The 22,781-nt window shown below is 38.1% G+C and overlaps 1 protein-coding gene across 1 annotated transcript in view; it reads right to left on the bottom strand.

Moving 5' to 3' along the window:
- LOC110678974 overlaps positions 1-22,781 on the bottom strand; it is an 80,833-nt gene that overhangs the window by 43,362 nt on the left and 14,690 nt on the right. Inside the window, exons 2-3 of the mRNA XM_021852723.1 lie at positions 607-726; positions 264-457 (exon numbers count right to left, since the gene is read on the bottom strand). Coding sequence (XP_021708415.1) covers positions 264-457; positions 607-726 — 314 coding nt within the window. The remainder of the gene's footprint in view (positions 1-263; positions 458-606; positions 727-22,781) is intronic.

Below are 22,781 nucleotides of genomic sequence, written 5' to 3'. Positions count from 1 at the left end.
GTGGAGAGGCCTGTCATCCACAAACAAAGATTTTTAACATTGCTGAGGTAACTCAGGTAAATCATATGTGAAAATGTTATACAATATTAGTCCCAGAATGCTCGAGGAACACAATTTCTTACAAGTAGTCTATCTGACAAGGAGTTCTAATAATTATACACGATTTGGTCGAATTCTCCGAATTTTTCTAACCCACCATTTTAAAAATTGCCTTTCCCTGATCGATAATCGATTGATACATCTGTCATTAAATCAATGCTTACCTGAAGAACATAGCTGTGGATACATTTACTTTTCGCTTTTTCCGCTGCACTCGTTTCATTGAGATTGGCATCTACCAAAGAAAACGTTAAATTGCCCAACACAAAAGGCATATCTGCTATCAACGTTGTCGACTCCATTGGATACCGATTTTCCAGCGAGTCAGTAAACGCACACTGGAGTGATGAATTTTCCTCTGAAAGTTAAATAAAATGACGCATACCAACGATTTCTTGATGATAAAATACAGAGCGCCATGTTCGGCTAAGAATGTTCTCTGTGACTCGACCTCCGTTCAAGAATTTAATAATACAAGTTTGCAGCTGGTTCGCTTCCCCAACTTACCTTTTTTGCCATACTGCACGACTTCCACGCTGATGCTGGTCCCGATTGGGCAGGATAATGTCATGAGCTCGTTTTCGCAGCTCGCTTGCCGGAATGCTCGCAGCGTACTCGAGAGGAGTCCTGCAAAATAGAAAACATTTCGTTGGTTATACGACATAAGAACGGGATCAGGAACAATAATTTGCAGACGATGGAGTATGGAAGGTTTGTTATTATGTTAGAGGATAGATTAAATTATTAAAATTAGTATAACAGAGAAAAGTTAGGGAATCTTATTGATTCACGATGCGTACAAACAGGTTTTCAGATTGAAGTGATGAAAGCTACTACCTATGTTTCAGAAACCTTTGCGAATTTGCGTAAATAGGTTTATAATACTTTGTTAATTCCAACAGATCTTGGAAATGCAACATCAAGAAGGAGCTTATTCCCAAGAACCTTTCATACTTAAAAAATGATAAAACGAAATGTTCATTGGTGTCAAAAGAACATCTTGTGAAAAATGAGAATTTTTGGTGAAGGTATAGAAGTGACGTGAGTGAATTTTTCGTGATTACAACGAAATCGTCATAATTTTGGTATTGAAGAATTTCATCCAGAAAGTGTCAAAATTAATAAACATCGTGCCGGATAATCTTTTATTTGGATTTAATTTTGCACCTGTTTTCTTCATTATAGAATACTTGTTTACTCCTGTAAATTTCAGCTCGATCGAAGAACATCAATACAACCTCTCTATGCAAAAGGGTTGCGGTACTTGCAAAATGGCTCAAGTTCAAACATTTTTTTCGAAATTTTTTAAAACGGCATATCTGGATTACCCCTCAAATGATAGCCCATGAGTAGCCCTACAAAACGTCATATTTAGATTTTTGACCTAGTTCGGTTGGCAAGAAAAAAATTGATTTGAAAATCTCTAAACTTTTTATGAAAAACTCGATTTGAAGTACTTTCAAAATCCATACACCATGCCAATCTCAAAGTTTATATAACGTAGAGTAATCATGCCAAATTTTAACATAATCCGTTCACTTTTACTATAGTTATATCAGTTTTTGTGATTTTGCATGTTTAGTGACATGAAATCATTAGGGGGTAATAGTGTCCCACTTCCCCCTAATATAAAATCTAAAATTTTGCAAAACATCTTGTTTTATATAGAAGAACTATCCTTCCAAATTTCATCCTGATCGGAGAACATCAATACAACTTCCCTTGGAAAGGGGGTTGCAGCTCTCGCGAACTGGCTCTTAATAAAAAATATCGATCATTTTGACTCGAGAATAACTTCTGAAAAATAGTTTTTGCATGCAATATATTTGAAAAATTCTAACCCGAACTAGCGAAAACAACGATTTCAGAAAAAAAAGTTCTAATGAGAAGTTGTAGTGAATCGTTTTGACTACAAGAGAAAAAACTCACTGAAAAAATGTTCCATTGCTTCAATGAAAAATTGAAAAATAAAACTTAAATTTTAAATGAGACGAACACCCTATTTGTTTCTTGATTTTCACCATGAAATCTTAATAGGAAATAGATGTTTGAGACAAATGTTCATGCTGGAGACTGTTTTTTAAATAAAACAGTTTTTCAAAGAACACTTTTTGGTCGATTTTTTCAATATTTTAAATTTTTCTGAACCAAAATGATTATTATAATCATTTTTCTAGAAGTCCAGTCCCATTCCCAGAACAAAATTTGATTAAAAATCATGGTGACGTTGTACACAGCAACATTAACTCCCTAGCGCGATAATTTAAAAAAAGGTCGATTTCTAAAGAAATTTCAAATGTTATTCTAACGCATATTATAACTGATTGCGAAACTGTATAAATCTATGATTATAGTAGGTACCTAAAATAAGTTCTGCAAAATTGCAATTCTATTTGATGATATAGATTCATCGTTCAATCCAACTCTGATCCATATCTATGTGCTTTCAATAACGGTGGGGCTTGGCATGACCCCCCCCCTTGGAGCGTGACGTAATTTGTGCATGACCCCAAAGAGATAATTTTTATTAGTTATTCGCAACACTGTGTTTCCGACAATACATCAAGTATCTACACAACACTGAAGACGTCCTGACAAGGATTTGAAGTGTATAATTTCTATTTCCAGCGAAGCCAAGAACCTGTAGATCACCTCAAATATAAATAGAACATTTCAGTTAATCTCTTTAAAAGCTAAGGAAGAAAATTTAACTAGAATGGCCAACGGCCTTCGGGCATAACGTCCCCGGAAAAGTTAAAAGTACTTGGTGCAATACAAAGCAATCATTTTGAAATTATTTAACCTAAGTACCGTAACTGGGTGTCGACATCGAAGTTTTAAAATTCTGTAGCTTCGCAATCGTTCGATCGATTTTGATAAAATTTTCAGGAAAAATCATATATGAGTTTTATTTTCGATTCATGCATTGGAAACTTCGAATTCGATTATGGTTTTGGACTAAAGACCATATTTGTTGGGGTACCTAAGGTATAAAGGAATGTAAATAGTGTGGAAATTACCAAAAGTACCAAATGTTTTAGTTTGGAGAATATTGCTTACAAATACGACAAATGGTGAATTTGCAAAGAAGGTTCTTATGTCATTAATGTGGAAGAGCTTGTAAGACACCAAGTTGAGAAGAAGGCTCTGTTTTGGTTGGGTTGTAAGGCCAAACACGAAAGAAAGCTTATGAGAAAATTTATATTCAATTCTGTGCGAAAAATCATGATATTCAAGTAGTCACACGACAACTGCACAAGCGGTCCGAAAAGTGGTCATTGGAAGTCCTATCGGAACCTATCCCCGAGTGTGCGAAAATTATCAGAAACACTTCATAACTCATGACATGGCAATCATTCACTTCTGGTTAGAAAATCATGAATTTTGAGCCGTTGAAAGGAAGCAATGCATATTTTGGAAATGTCCTCTACCCGGGTTCTTACCGAAACCGATATCCGGTGACTATGTTTCGGGAAGAACCACAACAGTCTCTAAACTGAAACATGTGATACATTATTAACCAAATGTCGTTGTTTCGAAAATAGACAGATACCCTGTACATTTGGGATCGGAATATGCGTATCTGTCAAAGGATACAAACTTTAGTGTAATTAAATTGGGATGTAGCCCTACAGTCAGCTATAGGGTAATTGAACCATTAGTTTTTAGTGTTCCTATAGTTGCGGTAGTGCCATTTTCACTTATTTTACTGCATCAGGTACAGAACTGAAACTGCTAATCGACGTATTGGCTTGTTGATACACGAAATAGTTGGAAATAAGCGTTCAATTTGCTTGAAAACTGATGAAATATCACTAAAATTAGTAAAACTTGTCTCACTTGTACCAATAGAAAACAACGGATACCGCAACTATAGCTAACATTGATCGAGTTAGTTGATTCTTAATTTTGTCAAAAGGTGACGCTGGTGAGCATGAAACATTAAATGTTTTGCAGATCTCAGGAGCTTGACCACTTAGAAAGATGGCATCTCGGGCAAAGTTGTTCAGTAGCTCTAATGCTTTCCTTATTTAATCCTTGAAGTTCGAGATTAGCTAAAATAATGATGGCCCTTGAGCTACGCATCAACCTTGTCGAAGATGCAGTGCGCATCGTACCTTCGTGCTGTGCGTACACGATTTCTCTCTGCTCTTGGAAGTTTTTCTTTAAAAAATACCTAAAGCAATAACTTTTCAGTGCTACAAAAACAGTACTTTCAGTGCTAAAATTATTATTATTATTATTATTGTCTTTATTAAAGAGACTTTCAGCCCTTGGCTGGTTCGTCTCTGAAGTGCTAAAATTAAAAACGGTACTTTTCAGTGGTAAAATTAAAAACGGTATATCTCAGTGCTACTAAAACAGTACTTTTCAATATCGTAAAACAGGATAATTTTGATAGTTTTTTCGAAGAAAATTTCAATATTTATGCATTCTGTTTCAAAGTATTACAATTTATATTTTTAAAACAAGTACCGTTTTGATTCATATTACGGACAGCTTTTAATTACGGACGCTCTTCTTTGTATAGGAAACATTTCACACGAAATGTTTCAATTTTTGCCGTTCAAAAATTCGCACTTTCAAAGCTTGTTTTAATAAGCGTTTTTCATAAATATCTATGAAAATTTACAACGCCCAACTGCCTTAGACGTCTGGTTAGTGGTTTGGCGATTGCAATCGATCATTTGACTTCTCTATTTATAATTTCCATGAGCTGTCCGGAATTGGAATCAAAGTGTCCGGAAATCGAGGCAAAAGTAAGAAAGCGTCCGGAATAAGAATCATCGAAAGTTCACACATTTTCATTTATTTAAAATTATTTATGTTACGGAATCGAAATCTCCACCCATCATTCGAAAGCTAAGGGTTTTCAAGGCTCCATGATGCGGAGGAATCATACTAACTGATTTATTTTACATGTTTTTCGATGAGTAACACTTCACTGAGGCCTTAAGTGTCCGTAATATGAATCAAAACGGTACTGACATCCTAGCTATCGATTGCACTTGATAGATTACTAAAAGATTTACTCTGAATGGATATATAATTTATCATATAATCGAAAGTCGGTTTTCTGTTTTAGGGTAACTTTGATAATGGAGTATAAATCGAAACAGATTGAATGAATTATGTAACATTTATAGTGCGTTGCATAACTCTAGGTGTTTAACGCTGTATGTAAATTTCTGACTTAGATTACAAAAATGGTCCCAGTTTGTAAAAATGGTTTTCGCCAAGAGATTTGAGACCGAATTCATGTTCTACTATAACTAGGCTGTCATGGGTAAGTGACAAACTCATTATGACTTTATCAAATAGTGGTCGTAGAGCAAATTGTTTGTAAGCGTTGAAAAAATGCTAAAATCTTGTAAATTTTTACTATTTGCTTAAAAATTCTCAAATGCACTTGATTCCAACGAAAATGGCTTTGACATGAAATGCCCATAATTCTGGGACCGTAATTCGGGGTGTAGTTGATCACTTTTGAGAGATTCTATTCTATCATCCCTAGTAGGATGCATGTATTATTATCTTAATGTTTTTAAAACCTGTGCTGGTTGGGAGTCTATCGAATTATACATACCGTAAAACGGGGTAACTTTGATAGTTTTTTCGCAGAAAACTTGAATATTTAGGCATGTTGTTTCAAAAAAATATAATTTCTATTTTTAAAACAAGTACTGGTATCCAAACTATCGATTGCAGTTGATAGATTTCCAAAAGATTTATACTGAATGGATATATTATTTTTCATATAATCGAAAGTCGGTTTTCTGATTTGGGGTAACTTTGATAATGGAGCATAAATCGAACAAAATTGATTCGATTACGGGACATTTGTAGGGCGTTGCATACCTCTAGGCGTTTAACGCTATATGGAAATTTCTGACTTAGATTACGAAAATGGTCCCACTTTGCAAAATTGTTTTTCGGTAAGAGATTTGAGACCGAATTCATGTTCTACTACAACTAGGCTATTAACGATAAGCAACGAACTCATTACGACTCCATCAATTAGTGATCGTTGAACAGATTGTTTGTGAGCGTTTCAAAAACGCTAAAATCTTATAAATTTTTAATATTTGCATATAAATCTTCAAATGTACTTAATTCCAGCGAAAATAGATTTGACAAGAAGTGTCAACTTATACTCTTTACTTTTGCATTCGTTTTGCTTGACTGATTAACAGAAACTTTGTTATTTCATTAAGTAAGTCGTGGGTCTCGCACTATCAAAGTTACCCCGTTTTACGGTACGATTATTTTACGAAATGTTATCATAATAACAAAAACATTTTTTAGAGATCAAAAAGTGATTACGGCTGCTTGGGCACGTCAGGAGTTAATCATCAATATTAACCTCCTTTTCCCGAGCAGCCTAGATAGCCGCGTAGTGTCGGTAGCGGTTGTTTCAACTGGCTAATAATTAACACTACGGACTGCCTGTTCCGGTGGTAAAAGTCCACCTCACAGGTGACCCCTAATTTATGGTGTGATGCGTACCGTGCCAAGGAATGAATGGTTAGGGGGGTATAAATAAAACCTAACCGCAAACGGAGCCTGTGGGGTACCAGGGCGCCCTCCACAGTATTGAGTCCTTCCTGTGCTACCCGGAGCAATGGTGCAGGTGACCTTGTGTTTCTCCGAGATAATCGGCTGCCCTTCTTCAGTCTCTATCCTGAGGCTTAATAAGGGTGGGATTATGAATATGTTGACATTCAATTTAAATTATCACCTATATGGATTCGTATTATGCGTTTTACACAGTGTATTCTGTGCTCTTTCACCTTTGGCGACTTTAAATAGATACCGATTTGATTTTTTCGTTGCTGGTCTTTTTCGTGCTGAGATTGCAAAAAGCTTAGTCCTGCCTAGTTTGGGTAGTGGCTACGGTTAGGTTAGCTCAGATCAATCTTCAGCATAAAAGAACAGCAACGATCAATCTTTGCAGACTCATGCAAAATGGTGCAGACCAAGTGGCGCTAGTTCAAGAACCCTACTTTCGTAGAAGGAACTTCTATCTAGGTAACCTTGTGGACCCAGTTTTTGCTTCTTTCTGCAATCTTGAAATGGCAAACTCGCGCTCCGTGCCCCGCGCATGCGTGCTCGTTAATAAAGCAATCGTTGCTATACTTCTGAAACTACCAGAGATGTATGTGCTGTTACAATCGATGTTTCTGTTGGTGACCTCAACAGGAAATACGTCTATTGTTCGATATATTTACCACATGATGAACCATCCCCAACGGATGACTTCAAACAAGTTGTCGTACACTGCGTAACAAAAGGCCTTCCGCTGATTGTGGGCAGTGATGCCAATGCTCATCACATCATCTGGAGCAGCTCAGATATCAATTGAAAGGCTCCAGTCTGATGGAATGCTTAAGTAGTAAAGACCTTGGATTACTTAACATAAGCAATCGCCCAACCTTCATGGTTTCTAATAGAGAAGAAGTGTTAGACATAACGCTCTGCTCGAATAGAATCAGTCATGAGTTGACAAATTGGCATGTATCAGATGAGGAATCATTATCTGATCATCGCTACATCTTCTTTGAACATTCAAATGTAACTGCGCAGACTTTGCGTTTTAGGAATCCCCGATCAACAAACTGGGAACTCTATATTGAATTGGTTGCGACCAAATTTCATGGATATTCTCCGTCCATTGAAAATCCAAGTGATCTGGATGATGCCGTTGATACTACAACATCCTACATTATGGAAGCTTTTGAAGAAGCATGTCCTCTGCGGTCTGTAAAGACTATAAGAGGGACCCCATGGTGGAACTCCGATCTGACTAGACTCAGGAAACAATGTAGAAGGAGTTGGGACAGACGCCGTTCAGCTGGATCAGAGTCGTTCAAGTCGGCTCGCAAGGCTTACAAGAAGGTTCTTCGTTCTGCTGAACGATCCGGCTGGAAAAACATTTGTACAAATGTTTCCAGTTTGAGTGAAGTCAGTCGGCTGAACAAAATCTTTGCAAAATCTAAGGATTTCCAAGTGATACAAATTCGCTTATCTAATGGTGACTTTACTTCTTCCGATGAAGAAGTTGCATAATTGTGAAGTGAATTAACGACTGAATACTTTTTAACGTTTCAAGTGGATTGGCTCGGCAGTCTTATGTTAAAAAAAAACAAGCGAACGAAATTTTACTCGAGTAAAATTTCGTTCGCTTGATTTTTTTAACATAAGACTGCCGAGCCAATCCACTTGAAACGTTGAAGTTTTAGAATGTTTATTCAATACACACTTCCCCGGATATGTGGACATAGCATCTACGGATGAACCAAATGTCTTTTCATGTAGCTACGAATCTCTGGCCTCGGCTCGCAGTATCGTAACTACTGAATCGATTCAATGGGCTCTTAATAGTTTTGCTCCTTTCAAATCTCCAGGAGCGGATGGGATTTATCCTGTTCTGCTCAAAAAGGGATTTGAGTTTATCAAACATGTTTTGAAAAAGCTACTTGTAAGCAGTTTTGCTACCGGGTACATTCCCAAATCCTGGCGTGATATTACTGTAAAGTTTATCCCAAAAGGAGGGCGTGCGTCGTATGAGGAAGCGAAGAGTTTTAGACCAATCAGTCTGACCTCTTTTCTTCTGAAATGTCTGGAACGCATTATCGATCATCACATCCGTGATGTTTATTAGGCAAACATGCCTCTTCATGTGCATCAACATGCTTACCAATCTGGAAAGTCCACAGTGACTCTTCTCGACATTGCGTCAAGCAGCGATTCAAAAATTGAGTGTTTGCGGATGCTCCCAAGGGGGAGTCTTGTCACCACTTTTGTGGAATCTCGTAGCAGATACGCTATTGAGGCAACTCAATAATAGCGGTTTTCCAACTTATGGATTTGCCGGCGACTATCTAGCTTTGATAGTTGGTATGTGCATAAGCACCCTATTCGACCTGATGCAAAGTGCTCTTCAGGTAGTCGAGAGTTGGTGTCGCCAATATGGCCTTTCGGTTAACCCGAATAAAACATCTATTGTTCTTTTTACGGAAAGACGAAACCGCGATGGAATTCGACCTTTACGTCTATTTGGCACTGAGATTAATGTGACTGATCAAGTAAAGTATGTCGGAGTCATTCTAGATTCCAAACTTTCATGGATACCTCACATTGATTTCAAAGTCAAAAAAGCTTGCATGGCCTTCGGTCAATGCCGGCGAACCTTTGGTAAAACTTGGGGCCTCAAACCCAAATATATCAAATGGATTTACACAACAGCTGTTCGACCAATATTGGCATATGGATGTCTCGTTTGGTGGCAAAAGGGCGAAGTGAGTACAATCCAATCAAAATTGGGCCATCTCCAAAGGATGTGCTTGATGGCGATGTCTGGTGCGTTCTCTACAACTTCTACAGCAGCGCTTGAGGCCATTTTCGACATTGCGCCACTACACATATATCTTTAACAAGAAGCACTTTCTTGCTCTTACCGTTTATGGGTACTGGATCTACTGGAGAAAAATCCAGTGAATCGTAGATCTACACACACTTCGTTGTTTCCACTTTTGGTGAATTGGGACAAAATTGTCCTTGCTCCAAGTGATCTCACAATTACTTGTCACTTTCTTAAGGACATTTATCACACAATTCCCTTCACGGGAAGAGTGGACGTCTGGCTATTTAGAAAGAAGTATGTCAAACAATATAGTATGTTACATTGATGGCTCCCTTCTTGAAGGTAGAGCTGGTGCAGGAGTATATTCTCGTGAGCTAAGGCTGAATCAGTTTTACTCACTTGGTAGAAACTGCACCGTTTTTCAGGATGAAATATTTGCTCTTATGTGTGGAGAGCAATCAGCACTTCAACAGCGCGTAATGGGTAAAGTCATACACTTCTGTTCAGATAGTCAGGCTGCTATAAATGCTCTCGCTTCGGCCAACTCAAGGTCGAAGCTTGTTATCGCATGTCGAACTCAAATTGAGGAACTGAATTCAGTCAACTCTGTACACCTTGTATGGGTACCTGGCCATTCTTCCATCGCTGGAAATGAATTTTCTGATGAGCTAGCTCGTGATGGAGCATCGCATGACTTCATTGGACCTGAGCCGGCTATTCCAATTTCGAAGTGCTGGGTGAAGCTTAAGATAAACTCTTGGGCGGCAACTCAGCACAAACAATATTGGAATAGTTTGGAGTCATGTCGTCAAACAAAATTGTACATTACTGAGCCATTTCCAAGGGTGGCGAAGTATTTAACAAATTTGTCAAAGCAGAATTGCAGTCCCTTGGTCAGAGCGTTGACAGGCCACTGCCGTCTCAACTATTACATGGCAAATATTCAACGTGCTGACTCATTTGTGTGTGATAATTGTGACTCCGATTATGGAACTTCGTATTTTTTTTCTCTGAAAGTGAATTTTTATCCTCAATGCAAATTCTGGATTCTTAGAACATATCTCTAATGTATCAAACAGTTTAAATGAATGTTGCCTCTATATATCCTTGACAATAGTCGAATGTTTGGAGTAGACTACAGTAGCTTCAGCAGTTCATCAAACATTTCTTTAAAATATTTGTTTTCCATGTTATAATTATCTTGAATGGCTTATCGAATTTAGAAACATTAAGCAGCTCTCAGTTAATACGATATCACAGAACTTTTGTTAATTGAAAACGTATTATAGCTCTCATGGCAGTCTATACATGTGGGTACGAGAATGATCAACTTCTCCCCACTGATCAACTCATTTTGTGGGAGCAAATCGCTCACTGCTATTTCATAACACCAAAACAGCCGTTTGAGTTTTAAGTCTACCAAACGTAATGCCACGCCCAGGTAACAATTTGAAGCTGTTCAAACGCTTTTATAACTAATTCAATTCAGCCTATGTTTGAACAAAAGCTGTTCATAGCCTGCATACACTGTTGTTCAGCTGTTAAACATCTAATTCTGGCGATTTTATTCAGCCATTGTTTTCTTGTTTTCAGCCATCATTTTATTGAAGGCTGAATAAAAATCTATCTTGCGTTTATCCAACCCCCTTTCAATAATGATAATTCTATTTTTAGAACAGATGGCAGCCTTCGAAAGCTTAACAATCGCTTATTCATCCATTATTCAACAATAAACCAAAAAAATGTTAAAAAATATTTACAGGTTCATAGTTTTGAATTTTATCAACGCAACTTACAATTTTAAACACATAGGGGAGATATGTGCTGGAATTTAAAGATGAAGATTAGTAAACATTAACAATTGAGAATTGAACTGGGATCCACTGATTTATAACCACTTACCTTGACATCTGCTCCACATGAGACTGTGTGAGCATTATTAAAAGCAAGAGAATAACTTATTGACTTGTCTGAATAATGGCTATGTTAAAGGTTGCATTGAGGCTGGAGAAGGGATATTAGTGCTATGCAAAAACACTAAAGTTAGTGTTTTGTGTGTTGTCATTTTTGTTTTAAAACTGAATTCTCGATAATCTTCAATTACTGCTGTTTAATTGTTGTCAACGAAAGTTGGTAATGATTACGATTCCGTACAATTTATTACAAATGCGACGAAGAAATCTTCATAAGCGGTTGTTCTATCTTGTTGTTGCTCAAGCTCATGAATGCCGAATTCAGGTGTTTTTCTTTTTCGACAAACGCTAGGCCCGTGTGTGTTTACGGCATGTCCGCTTCGGGATGTGAAAATTTGTTGTTCGGTGAGTTCGTTTAAACAGTTTTTAAATCATTAATTTAGTGTTTTACCGAAACGTTGGTGTGTATATTTTTGTCAACCAACAGCTGGACACTTTCTACAATGGCTGTTGATTTGATTAAAGCTTTAAATAACCTTTAATCAATATCATTCAGGAAGGCTGAACAAAAGTTAATTTGTAGATGGAAAATAGCTTGTTCAATTTTATATTCAACTTTGAGTATACTGCTGAATAAGAGTGTTTAATAAGCCTTTCTTCAAATTGTTGTTCAGCTGTCACGATGTTCAGCCTTGTACACCATTAATCAGCCATTGTTCAGCAAATACTCTTGCTGTTCAGCTTTCATTGTTACTTGGGCGTTAATGTTACGCGCAAATTGGTACCTTAAAAAAGCACATTTTTCGCATCAGCATGTATACTATCATTGAACAATAACTTCTGAACAAACGCCCGAATGTATGCAGCATATAAGCAAGCATGATTGCGTGCGTACATAGGGTGTTTTATGTATTTTGGACAGTGCGTTACGCGTAAATAATTTGGCCACTTCCATTTGATTTTGCCGTAAATAGCCAAATTATATACGCGTAACGGTCTGTCCAAAATACTTTGATCACCCTATACAGCACGAGTAACACCAAACTCAAGCGGGGCGTTCTACCCCGCAAAACAATACATATGCAGTTAAGCAAGCATTGCACATTGGGGAATTCCGCACCCAAAGGTGGAAAAAATTGATAACTTTCACAATAGAAAGATAAAAAATAAGTTTTATAGCTCGTTCGAGAGGAAATTTTCTCAGGAATCGATTGGTGATAGTTTTATGAATGTGGGGCCACTCTGGGATAAGCTATGGTGCCCGTTTTGCTCCAATTCCTTGAAAATTTTAGATTTTCATGTTGTTTTGAGTAAAACTATTTTATTGTGGTGATTATTTCCCATGAAATCCATCATTTCTAGTCCAATCAACAATTTTTCACAGAGAACGTTATAAAAAGATGGAAATTTAAGGGATTATGGGGCCAAATGTACAATGAAATATTTTTGAAGAGGAATTTTTGTTTTAAATTTTTTCATCGTGTTTTTTTTATTGAAATACATTCTAAAATAGTCAAATAATCATGAATATAGCTTGCAGAAATAAGTTGTAGTAAAATTTGTAGCATATGTATGATAATTATGTATGCAACATATTGTGAATAATTTACCTTCTTATATCACAAATTCCAAACCTTTCCAAACGATGTGCGATAGTTTGGGTAAACGAAATTGATCTAAATGACCGATTGCCGTTAGCCTCATTGATAGGAGATAGTGGGAGCATATAGTTTTTTGGCTATTTTGCAACAAAAAACTGTTTTTTCTGATTGTAACAAATTACTCAGGATCAGGTTAGTTACACAATCATTACTGTTGCAATTTCGTGAGAGTCAAATTGGATTTTACAAGAAATTATTTGGGAAATAATTTTGTCTTTTTATGGATATTTGGTATTCAATATTCCAATTGCCATCATACACTACAGAAAAAGTTATCATAAAAGTGATAATGCAAGTGTTAATGCTCAATTCTAGATTTTTCCTAAATAGATCATGTGGGATATATAAATAGGATTGGAAATGTATTAATTTGAACGTTAGCTTCAAAACATAATTTCTTTTAGGCAGAATGCCCTAAAAAAAGTGTAAATAGGGTAGAAGCACCGGTTTTGGCCATACGCCAGTTGTAGCCATAGTTGATTATACATAGTTTTACATAGCCAATCAGCTTGAAACCTACATTCATTTACTCGTCCAAATTGATTCAAAACATAAGAGAAACAATTCATTTTCCTTATAATTTTAACTCCCATACACCTAAATTGGCCAGGGCACTCCTAATTTGGCCACTCTCATGAGAAATCAATGCAATTGGCCAATTTAGGAACCGAATTTAAATCTCTGGTCGAAACTGGTTTCGTTGTCCTATATTGACCAATGGGATTTTCAAAGTGAAAAAATGGTTTAAGCTCAGTTTTGATATTTTACACGCATAATATGGATTGAAAGCTTGCATTTGACATATGTGCAGTATAAATACGGCTTCCCATTTAATTGTTATTGACATTTTCTCTTAGGCTGGCCAAAACCGGTGCTTTTACCCTATAAGTGTAGATGTAGCGCAATATTTGCACAACCAACAAATATAACGGGAAAGATCAAAAAGCAAACGACAATAAACGTGGTCATCGAATGAAAGAGTGCATGGAAATCCGAGTTGATCGGGTGCAACAAGCGTTGTCGAAAGTGTGAAGAGAAAAGCTCACAAAAAAATCTACCGTGCAAAATTACGCAGCCATGGTGAACATTCATATTGTGTTATGGGAGAGAAAGCGAGATGGTGTTAACAACGAAGCACAGACAGCTCGGGAAGCTTTCATTAGAGCGTGAGTTTCTGCTTCGTATGAGCCAAACGATAATTTGTCAGAGCAAGGATTCAGTTAGAGTGAATGAGAGAGGAAAAGAGTGCGAACCACAGAGCACACAAAGCCGCAAAGCTTGCTTGCAATCATTCGAGTCTGCTGAATTTGTTTGACCTGGCATTCAGTGTTCGATACTTGATGCAGTAATACGTGTTTGCTAATCGGGAAAACCAGAAAAAAACAAAATGGAATCCAGGCGATACGACACCAATCTCAAACATAATACCAAATTCGACAATGGCGTAGCAAATGCTACCAATAAGTAAGTATAAAATGCTGTAAAGCAGGTGAAATTGTGTGCGTGGGTGATGTGTTATCCAATTGTGGTACTTGATATCGAATGGCAAAAAAAAGAGAGGAAAGCCGTTTCGACGTTGGCAAAAAAAAAAAATGGTGAGCCAATTGCAATTACCAGGCAAAAAATTGAGGTAAGCCTAATAAATTGAGAAGCGATCAATGGCAAAAAAATCAAGATGAGCCTATTTTTTAACAAAATGGAAAAAAAAGAGCCGTTGTGGAAATTTAAACTTTTGTGCACAATACAGCAAAAAAAATATATAAGGTAAGCTGTTGCGAAAATTAAATGAGTTTTGGTACATAATTAGCAACACATTCCAATCACCCTTACGCAATCGCAAAACTGAGATTATAGAACTTATATCAAGAAATTAAATTTTACAGAAAGAAAAAGAGCTCTAAGCTTGACGCGGTTATGAGAGATCTATCTGAAGCCAATTCTAGCAATGCTATGCTTGCAGAAGAACTGGCGAAGGGGCAGGAAACAATTCGTTCCTTACAAACGAGCCTTTCGTCCACCAGAAGTGAATGTGAGGAAGCGAACAGCATTGAATTTGAAAACGATCTAGGACCATCTAGTACCAGGCGACTGATGCAACGTCAGAACGACACATCTATCGAGCTGACTCGATTTGTGTCATCGATGAACCAGATGTCTGTGTCCTCAATCAATGTTCCAGAATGCAAAGCGAGTGTTGAAGGCGACGATATTTCCAGGCTGGATTTCGATGCGTGGCACGATCTGTTGACGAACTCACTGGCTTTGGCAGGAATTATGGATGAGGCAACACAATTCACGGTGTTCAAAGTGAAAGCGGGCCAGAAGCTTCTCGAAATATACAAGGTGACCGAATCATCCAGCGACGCTCCCGAAGAGAAAATAAATCCTTTCACCAATGCCATGTTTCGCCTCAAGGCCTATTTAGCATCTACCTCAGATGTCATGCTTCAACGCAGAAAGCTTGCGCTCATGACACAACAGCCTAATGAATCGGATCTAGCGTTTATCAGGAGAGTAGGCCTAGCAGCACGGCAATGTGAGTATTCGGAAGGCAAGCAATTCGAAGAGATTTTGAGCACCGTGGCTGAGCAGGCTAAGCATAAAGAAGTAAGAATTGCAGCGCTCAAAATGATAAGCCGGAAGGGATCACTTGCTAATCTGATTGACAAGGTCCGAGAAATTGAAACCATTCGTTTGAATGAGGAATATGTCTCCAAGAAGCAAGCCGTCGCTGAACCATGTGCAGTCACTGTAAATGCAGTGAAAACAAGTGTGGGTCCGTCACGATATGTTGCAAGTTACACAACTCCAGCATACGGTAGAACCCCTTATCAGCGGTCAAATCATCGTGGGGGAAGAGGCCAGCCGGCCGTCAGAGTTTGGCGAGGCTCGAGCTCATCTGTTCCAGAACGTTGTACACGGTGCAACAGTATTTACCACTCTGCGGAAAGATGCTTTGCCGTTAACTTAACGTGTCACAATTGTGGCGGCGTCGGTCATCTCTTAAGAGCCTGCAACTTGCCAGTAGCTCCAAGGAACCGGCGACTACATGATGATCGGAAGCTCCGTGAAAACAGTTGGAAGTAGATGCTGTTGGACCAAAACCAGAAACAAAACTTGACGACGAAAATGACGGAAAATCTGTAAGTGAAATGAAAGATTAATGAGTAACTGATCACCAATGGGCGATTAAATCAAACAATATTCCATTCCGTTCTTTCTTCATTTTTTTTTCTTTTTCAATAAATAAAATGTGAATTCGTTAAAATTGTTGCTGTTATCATAAACGAAATTATCACAATACCTTGGGATATATTGTTCCAGCCCATTATGGTGAAACTTATATAGTACGTGGACTAAATTATTTGCTTCATCAGGTCACCGAATTGAGGGATTCAAATGATGTAACTACACCGGCGGAAATTTGCGAGCCAAGGGACAGCAGAGTCATTAATGCAACACTGGTGGAAGTGTACGAGTTGATGGACAGCGGAGTTATAAATGCTACGGTGGCGGGTATGCCATGCGAATTTCTGATCGATTCAGGTGCGCAGGTCAATACGTTGACCGAATCGATGGAATACAGTAGAGGATTACATGATATTCAACCCGGCAGCGATCTACCGTTGAAAGCATATGCCACGGCGGACGGCATACAGGTATTATTTTCGTTTGAAGCTTTTCTCCGAATTTCCGAAGATCGTCCAGTTTTCCTGGAAAAGTTTTATGTTGTCAGAGAAATGCGTGCACTACTAAGTAGGTCGACGGCAACCCGATACAGCATCCTACTCCTCGGATTGAAAGTTCCACTCAATGCTACCAGCTTCGAAGGAGAAAAGAAAAATAGCTGGCAGAACATTGCTTTCGTATGCACTAAAAGTGCATTTCCGAAGTTCAACATTCCAGCCGTAAAGATAAGCTATGATGCGTCCAAGCCACCATGTCGTAATATTTACATGAACATTCCGACTGCCATGAAGCAGGCAGTGAGCCAACGACTCGAGGAATTGATCACATCAGATATTATCGAGCGTGTAACGGCGGATATGGACGTGTCGTTTTGTTCATCCATGCTGATTGTACCGAAGGGACCGAACGACTTCAGGCTCGTCGTGGATCTACGAGGTCCGAATCGATATATTGTCCATAGTCCATACACTATGCCAAGTATGGACAAGATCCTCGCAAAGTTGGAAGGCGCGAAATGGTTTTCTGCCATTGATTTATCCAGCGCGTTTTTCCACATAGAGCTTCATGAATGTTCCGGACACTTAACCAATCTTATGACTGAGTTCGGCATGTTTCGCTACAAGCGACTTCCTTTCGGTTTGTCCAATTCACCGGATATTTTCCAGGAGGTTATGGAGCGCACTATTCTGGCCGAATGCGAAGGTGTATGCAACTATCTCGACGATGTGTTGATTTTTGGTGATACGAAAGAGGCCCACGATAGGAATCTGGCTAAAGTACAGGAAAGGTTAAAAGATCATAATGTAAAAATCAACTACTCGAAATGCGTGTTTGGCAGTCAAAACGTTACGTTTGTTGGCTTTGAGTTAACTGCAGATGGGTGGAGGATCGAGCAACAGAAAATGAAAGCAATTAAAAATTTCAAACGACCCGCATCTTGTGCCGAGGTTAAGAGCTTCCTCGGGTTGATAACTTTTGTGGACAAGTTTCTCATCCATCGAGCGTCTAAGACTGAACATCTGAGAACATTGGCGAATGCTGAAAGATTCTATTGGACAGACCTGGATGAGACAGAATTTGTTACAATGCAAACCGATGCATTAGAGGCGATCAGAACGTTAGGATACTATAGTACTACAGATAAAACGGAGCTTTTTGTGGATGCCTCTGCTGTTGGCCTAGGAGCTGTATTGGTTCAATACAATGTGAATGACACACCCAGGATAATTGCGTGTGCTTCGAAAGCACTTACGGCCTCAGAGAAGAATTATCCGCAGTCTCACAGAGAGGCTTTAGCAGTGGTGTGGGGCATTGAACGCTTCACTTTCATGAGATCATTCATTTCATTAGTATAATTTATAGTTACTATGTTTGTTATGTTTCCTCTACATTTGCTGTTAACAGATTGCTTGTTGGTTGACATCAATGTTCCTCATGGTGAACCATACTTTGTTAATATTGTAAACAGTAATTATGGTTACATCTGTTTGACTGAATTTCATGCAAGAGCCTTCTAAAATGCATAACACGAAGAAATTAAAATTAATTAACTCATTACGCGTGGTAAAGATGGACAAATTATGGGTGAAAATATGAAAAAATCCACGAGCTTGGCTGGGATTTGAACCCAGGACTCTTGTATGCTAGACGAGCGCTTTACGGGCTCGGTAGCTTAGTTGGTAAAGCACTCGTCTAGCATACAAGAGTCCTGGGTTCAAATCCCAGCCGAGCACGTGGTTTTTTTTCATAATTTCACCCATGATTTGTCCATATTTACCATGCGTAATGAGTTAATTAATTTAATAACCATGCGGATTGGATTACCGAACAGCTCAATATAAGCGTCAATTTATTTTGTATTAAGCATTATTAACTACTACATCTTCAAGACGGGGTTGGTGGTCTGATGGCTACCGCTTCTGCTTCATATGCAGAAGGTCATGGGTTCAATCCCAGGCCCGTCCCTTTCCTCGTACTTTGTAGTTGTATATCTCTCACTTGCTTCTATCTTTCATTCTAAATATATCACACTCAAACTATTAGTTCATAGCAAACGCTAGAACCAGAGACGGACAAGAAACCGTTTCCCTAACGCTTCCTACTTCCACGCTCACGCCTTTCTTACGCCTGATACATAGGCAGTCTGCTAACCACAAAAGCAAACCTCTCTGCCATGCCTTTCCCCCAATCCATACACTCCCGCATAAACTGACGTGGATGCAGTGGAATATACGGTCTACGTGGGAGTCAGTTCAATGCATCATCAATTCCTCCCCCTTCCCCTCATTGGTCAGCATTCTGACGTGGCAGGTGCCATTGTTGCCTAAAAATAGAAGATCACCAGCACTTATACACTGAGGATGCCTGTTAGTCCCAAGCAGTCATTCGGTTGGTTCCTTGTGTAAGTGCAGCTGATCTGGCGATACTGGAGTGCATGCACGGGCGGCCAATCAAGCTCAAGCATCTTCAATCAAAATGTTTCATATTGAAATATATGGAAGACTTTGTTTGTTTATGATCACTTTTTCAGTAGTAGGGTGCAGGCAGAGCTACTTGGGCACTTCCACGCAATTTTATTCTCAAAATGCAATTTTATTCTCATGAAATTTCTTCAGGTATGATTGTGTAACTAATTTAATTCTGAGTGATTTGTTTCAATCAGAAAAAAAAAACTGCAGATGGTTACTTAATGGATCCATTTTTGATTGTTTTTATTTGTTTTTTTTTTAATTTATGTGTAAAAGATCCCCATAATCTCCTATAGTTAAGGATTTCAAAACTGTATCAACTACTGAATAAACAATTTAGTACATAATAAATTTAATTCGGAGATATCTGTTCAATTAATTATGAAAGAAATCGTTTTTAGGGGAATTGGGGCAAAAATAGCCAAAAAACTATATGCTCCCCCAACTATCGCACATCGTTTGGAAATGTTTGGAATTTGTGATATAAGAAGGTAAATTATTCACAATATGTTGCATAGAGCATAAATAATGATCATACATATTCTAAAACTTTTAATACAACTTATTTCTGCGAGCTATATTCATAATTATTAGACTATTTGAAAATTTATTTCAATATAAAAACACTTTGAAAAAATTTAAAACAAAAAATCCTCTTCAAAAATATTTCATTGTACATTTGGACCCATAATCCCCTAAATTTCCATCTTTTTATAACGTTCTCTGTGAAACATTATTGAATGGACTAGAAATGATGGATTTCATGGGTAATGATCTCCACAATAAAACAGTTTTACTCAAAACAACATGAAAATCTAAAATTTTCAAGGAATCGGGGCAAAACGGGCACCATAGCTTATCCCAGAGTGGCCCCACATTCATGAAACCATCACCAATCGATTTCTGAGAAAATTTCCTTTCGAATGAGCTATAAAACTTATTTTTTATCTTTCTATTGTGAAAGTTATCAATTCTTTCCACCTTTGGGTTCGGATTTCCCCAATGTGCATTGTTTTAAAATTGATTTATAAAGCCCAAAAGAGCTAAAATTGATAGCTGTTTCAACGATTTAATGGAAAACAAGTTGTTTATCCAGCCATAATTAAAAAGGAGCATAAAATAATATTTTTCACATCTAAAATTGATGCTTTCCTTAACATGGGCATATTACCCCCAGTCCCCTACATGTTTAATAAACAACAAATGCTGATGAAAGACACTCGAGAAATATGCAGCGTTTTATGAACAGTCAACTGATCTGGAACTATTAAAATCCGTTCTGAGCATGTTGGGTGTTCCTAACATAATGGCTACCATAGACACTCACGTTGAAAATTTGACGAAGAAACTTCTAGTTTCTAAACGACAAAAGAACGATTTTTCCATGGAAAAGATGAATAGCTAATTTACAGCAATTGCACCACGACAAGAATAAGAATGCAGAAACATGTTTTTCTCATTAAAATGACAAAAGGGAGTAAAATTAGACAGGGTAAGCTGGAGGCGTACCGCAAACACTGCGGAACACGTTTTTGTCTCAAGAACCAAAATACCGCTATTCTCTCAATTAAGACTTGCTGAATCCATTGCCGTTTTCAAAAATATCATAGCACGTCTAGTTTTTGAGATATTGTCTGTGAAAAATGTAAAAAATGACTATTTTAGCCAACTTGCATGCAAGTTTGCCAGCTTGTAAGTTAATTTAATTGCTTAATTTGCCACAGAATTCAAACTTTATGTCTATAACAATACTTATCGGCAAAGTTTATAATATTTTCGATGCGGAAAATTTATTTTTTTGGTTTAAAAAAGTATTGTATTTTCCCATATAAGAGAAACGACGAATTTTGTAAGGAGACAGCAAGCATGTCGAAAAAATCGGTTTAATCCAAATTTAATCGCGAAATTTCAATCAAATGTAATCCAAAATGAAAGTTTAAGTGCAAAACAGCATGTTGAGTGGATTAGATCACAAAAAAGTTTGATAAATTATACTTTAAATGTTATGTAAACATCAATAAAACCAGTGTTTTATACAACTTTGGTGACCTGTAGCTAAAAATTGTGACGTGCTGGAACATTTCTGAAAACGGCATCAGATTCAGCAACCCCAAATCTACTCGAGACACATAATTTGATCATTGAGACACGCATGTCATTTTTGTTACGCTGTGAAATTATATGATCAGAAGGGTCTTATAAAGGAAAATTCAGAGCACTGTCACACATTGATAAGGAAGGATGTCGTGAAATTCATGAGCTCTTCAGTACTTCAAAAGCTTGTAAAATGCATACAGGCATTCAATCGTTCAACGCTGCAAATACTAGCGGATCAGAAAGCGAGTAGACTTCGAAGTATGCATGCATATCGTAACATGGCTGTTTGAAAGTGGTTCCTTGGGGGATCAAGCCTACGGAACAACCAAGGTTCGTTACAGTTTTGAAAACGCACATCTCGATCTCAATACTAACTTGTCTTAGAAGTCACACGATTGACAATTGTATCGATTTCTGTCACAATACCAACATTGAGGCATGGATTCGCAACTACTTTGTTCAAACTTTTGAAATTACTGATACCATTATAAATACACAATATAGTAGCTGGAATATGACGATCGATGGAGATACCGAAAGAGGTTTCAAGCAGGGGACAGCGAAGATCAAATACATGATCAAGCTTTCTATGGACATCGTAACCAGCTGGAGTCCCGTAGCCTGTACACGACAATAAAACTCGTGTAAGTAAACTTGATTTTTGTTTGCTTTTTGACGTAGGACTACGTCTTTCTTCTCTATACAGGAGTGAAATTGGGATTTTAAAACCAAGAGCGTTACGTTGGCATGATATATTTTTAACGTTTATAACTTTTTGTTGGATTAACTAAATTCCTTGATTAGCACCTCAATCAAAAGACAAGACATCAAAGGTTCATGCCGTTTACTTACTGAATCCCACATATCTGCCCGAAAAGTTTAATAACATTTTTAAAAGAGAACGTAGATTTCAAGCAAATCTATAAATAAGGGTGCTGGAGAAAAGTTGACGTAATTTGCTATCCACTTGGATCGCATCTCAGCAGGCAGCAGATCTGCTTGCTCTGACCGGGTGTGCTTCTCAGGCACAGACATCGATAGCGAAGGACCCCCCTGTTTGTCTTGCTTCGCTCAAATCGAACTGACCGTCGAGCGACCGAGAGAAGATGCCGTCCGAAGCCAAAGCCATCACCGCTGCCACCGCCAAGAGGAAGAAGAGGAAGCAGTCCACAGAAGAATGAGATTGTTGTGGCCGCCATCGCAGCCCTAAACGAACGGAACGGGTCTTCCCTGCGGGTGATCGACAAATTTATCGGCGGAGACTACAACTGGGTGTCGGCAAGAGTGAAGTGAAATCCCGGGAAACTGTGGCTGGCATCAGAGAATCATCAAACCTCTTCGAGCGAGGAGGATTTCAACCAGAGCGCTGTCAAAATGTGTCCGTGTTACTCGAATTCAACAATTCAATCGGCCCTTTTCAGGGCCAACAAATGTGTACTAAAGAGTTATTTGTGCAATATTTCCTAAAGTGTTTGGCATAAACTTGCTT

This window comes from Aedes aegypti, chromosome 3 (assembly GCF_002204515.2).
Source record: "Aedes aegypti strain LVP_AGWG chromosome 3, AaegL5.0 Primary Assembly, whole genome shotgun sequence".
NCBI lineage: Eukaryota > Metazoa > Arthropoda > Insecta > Diptera > Culicidae > Aedes > Aedes aegypti.
This window is presented reverse-complemented; position numbering and strand designations above follow the sequence as displayed.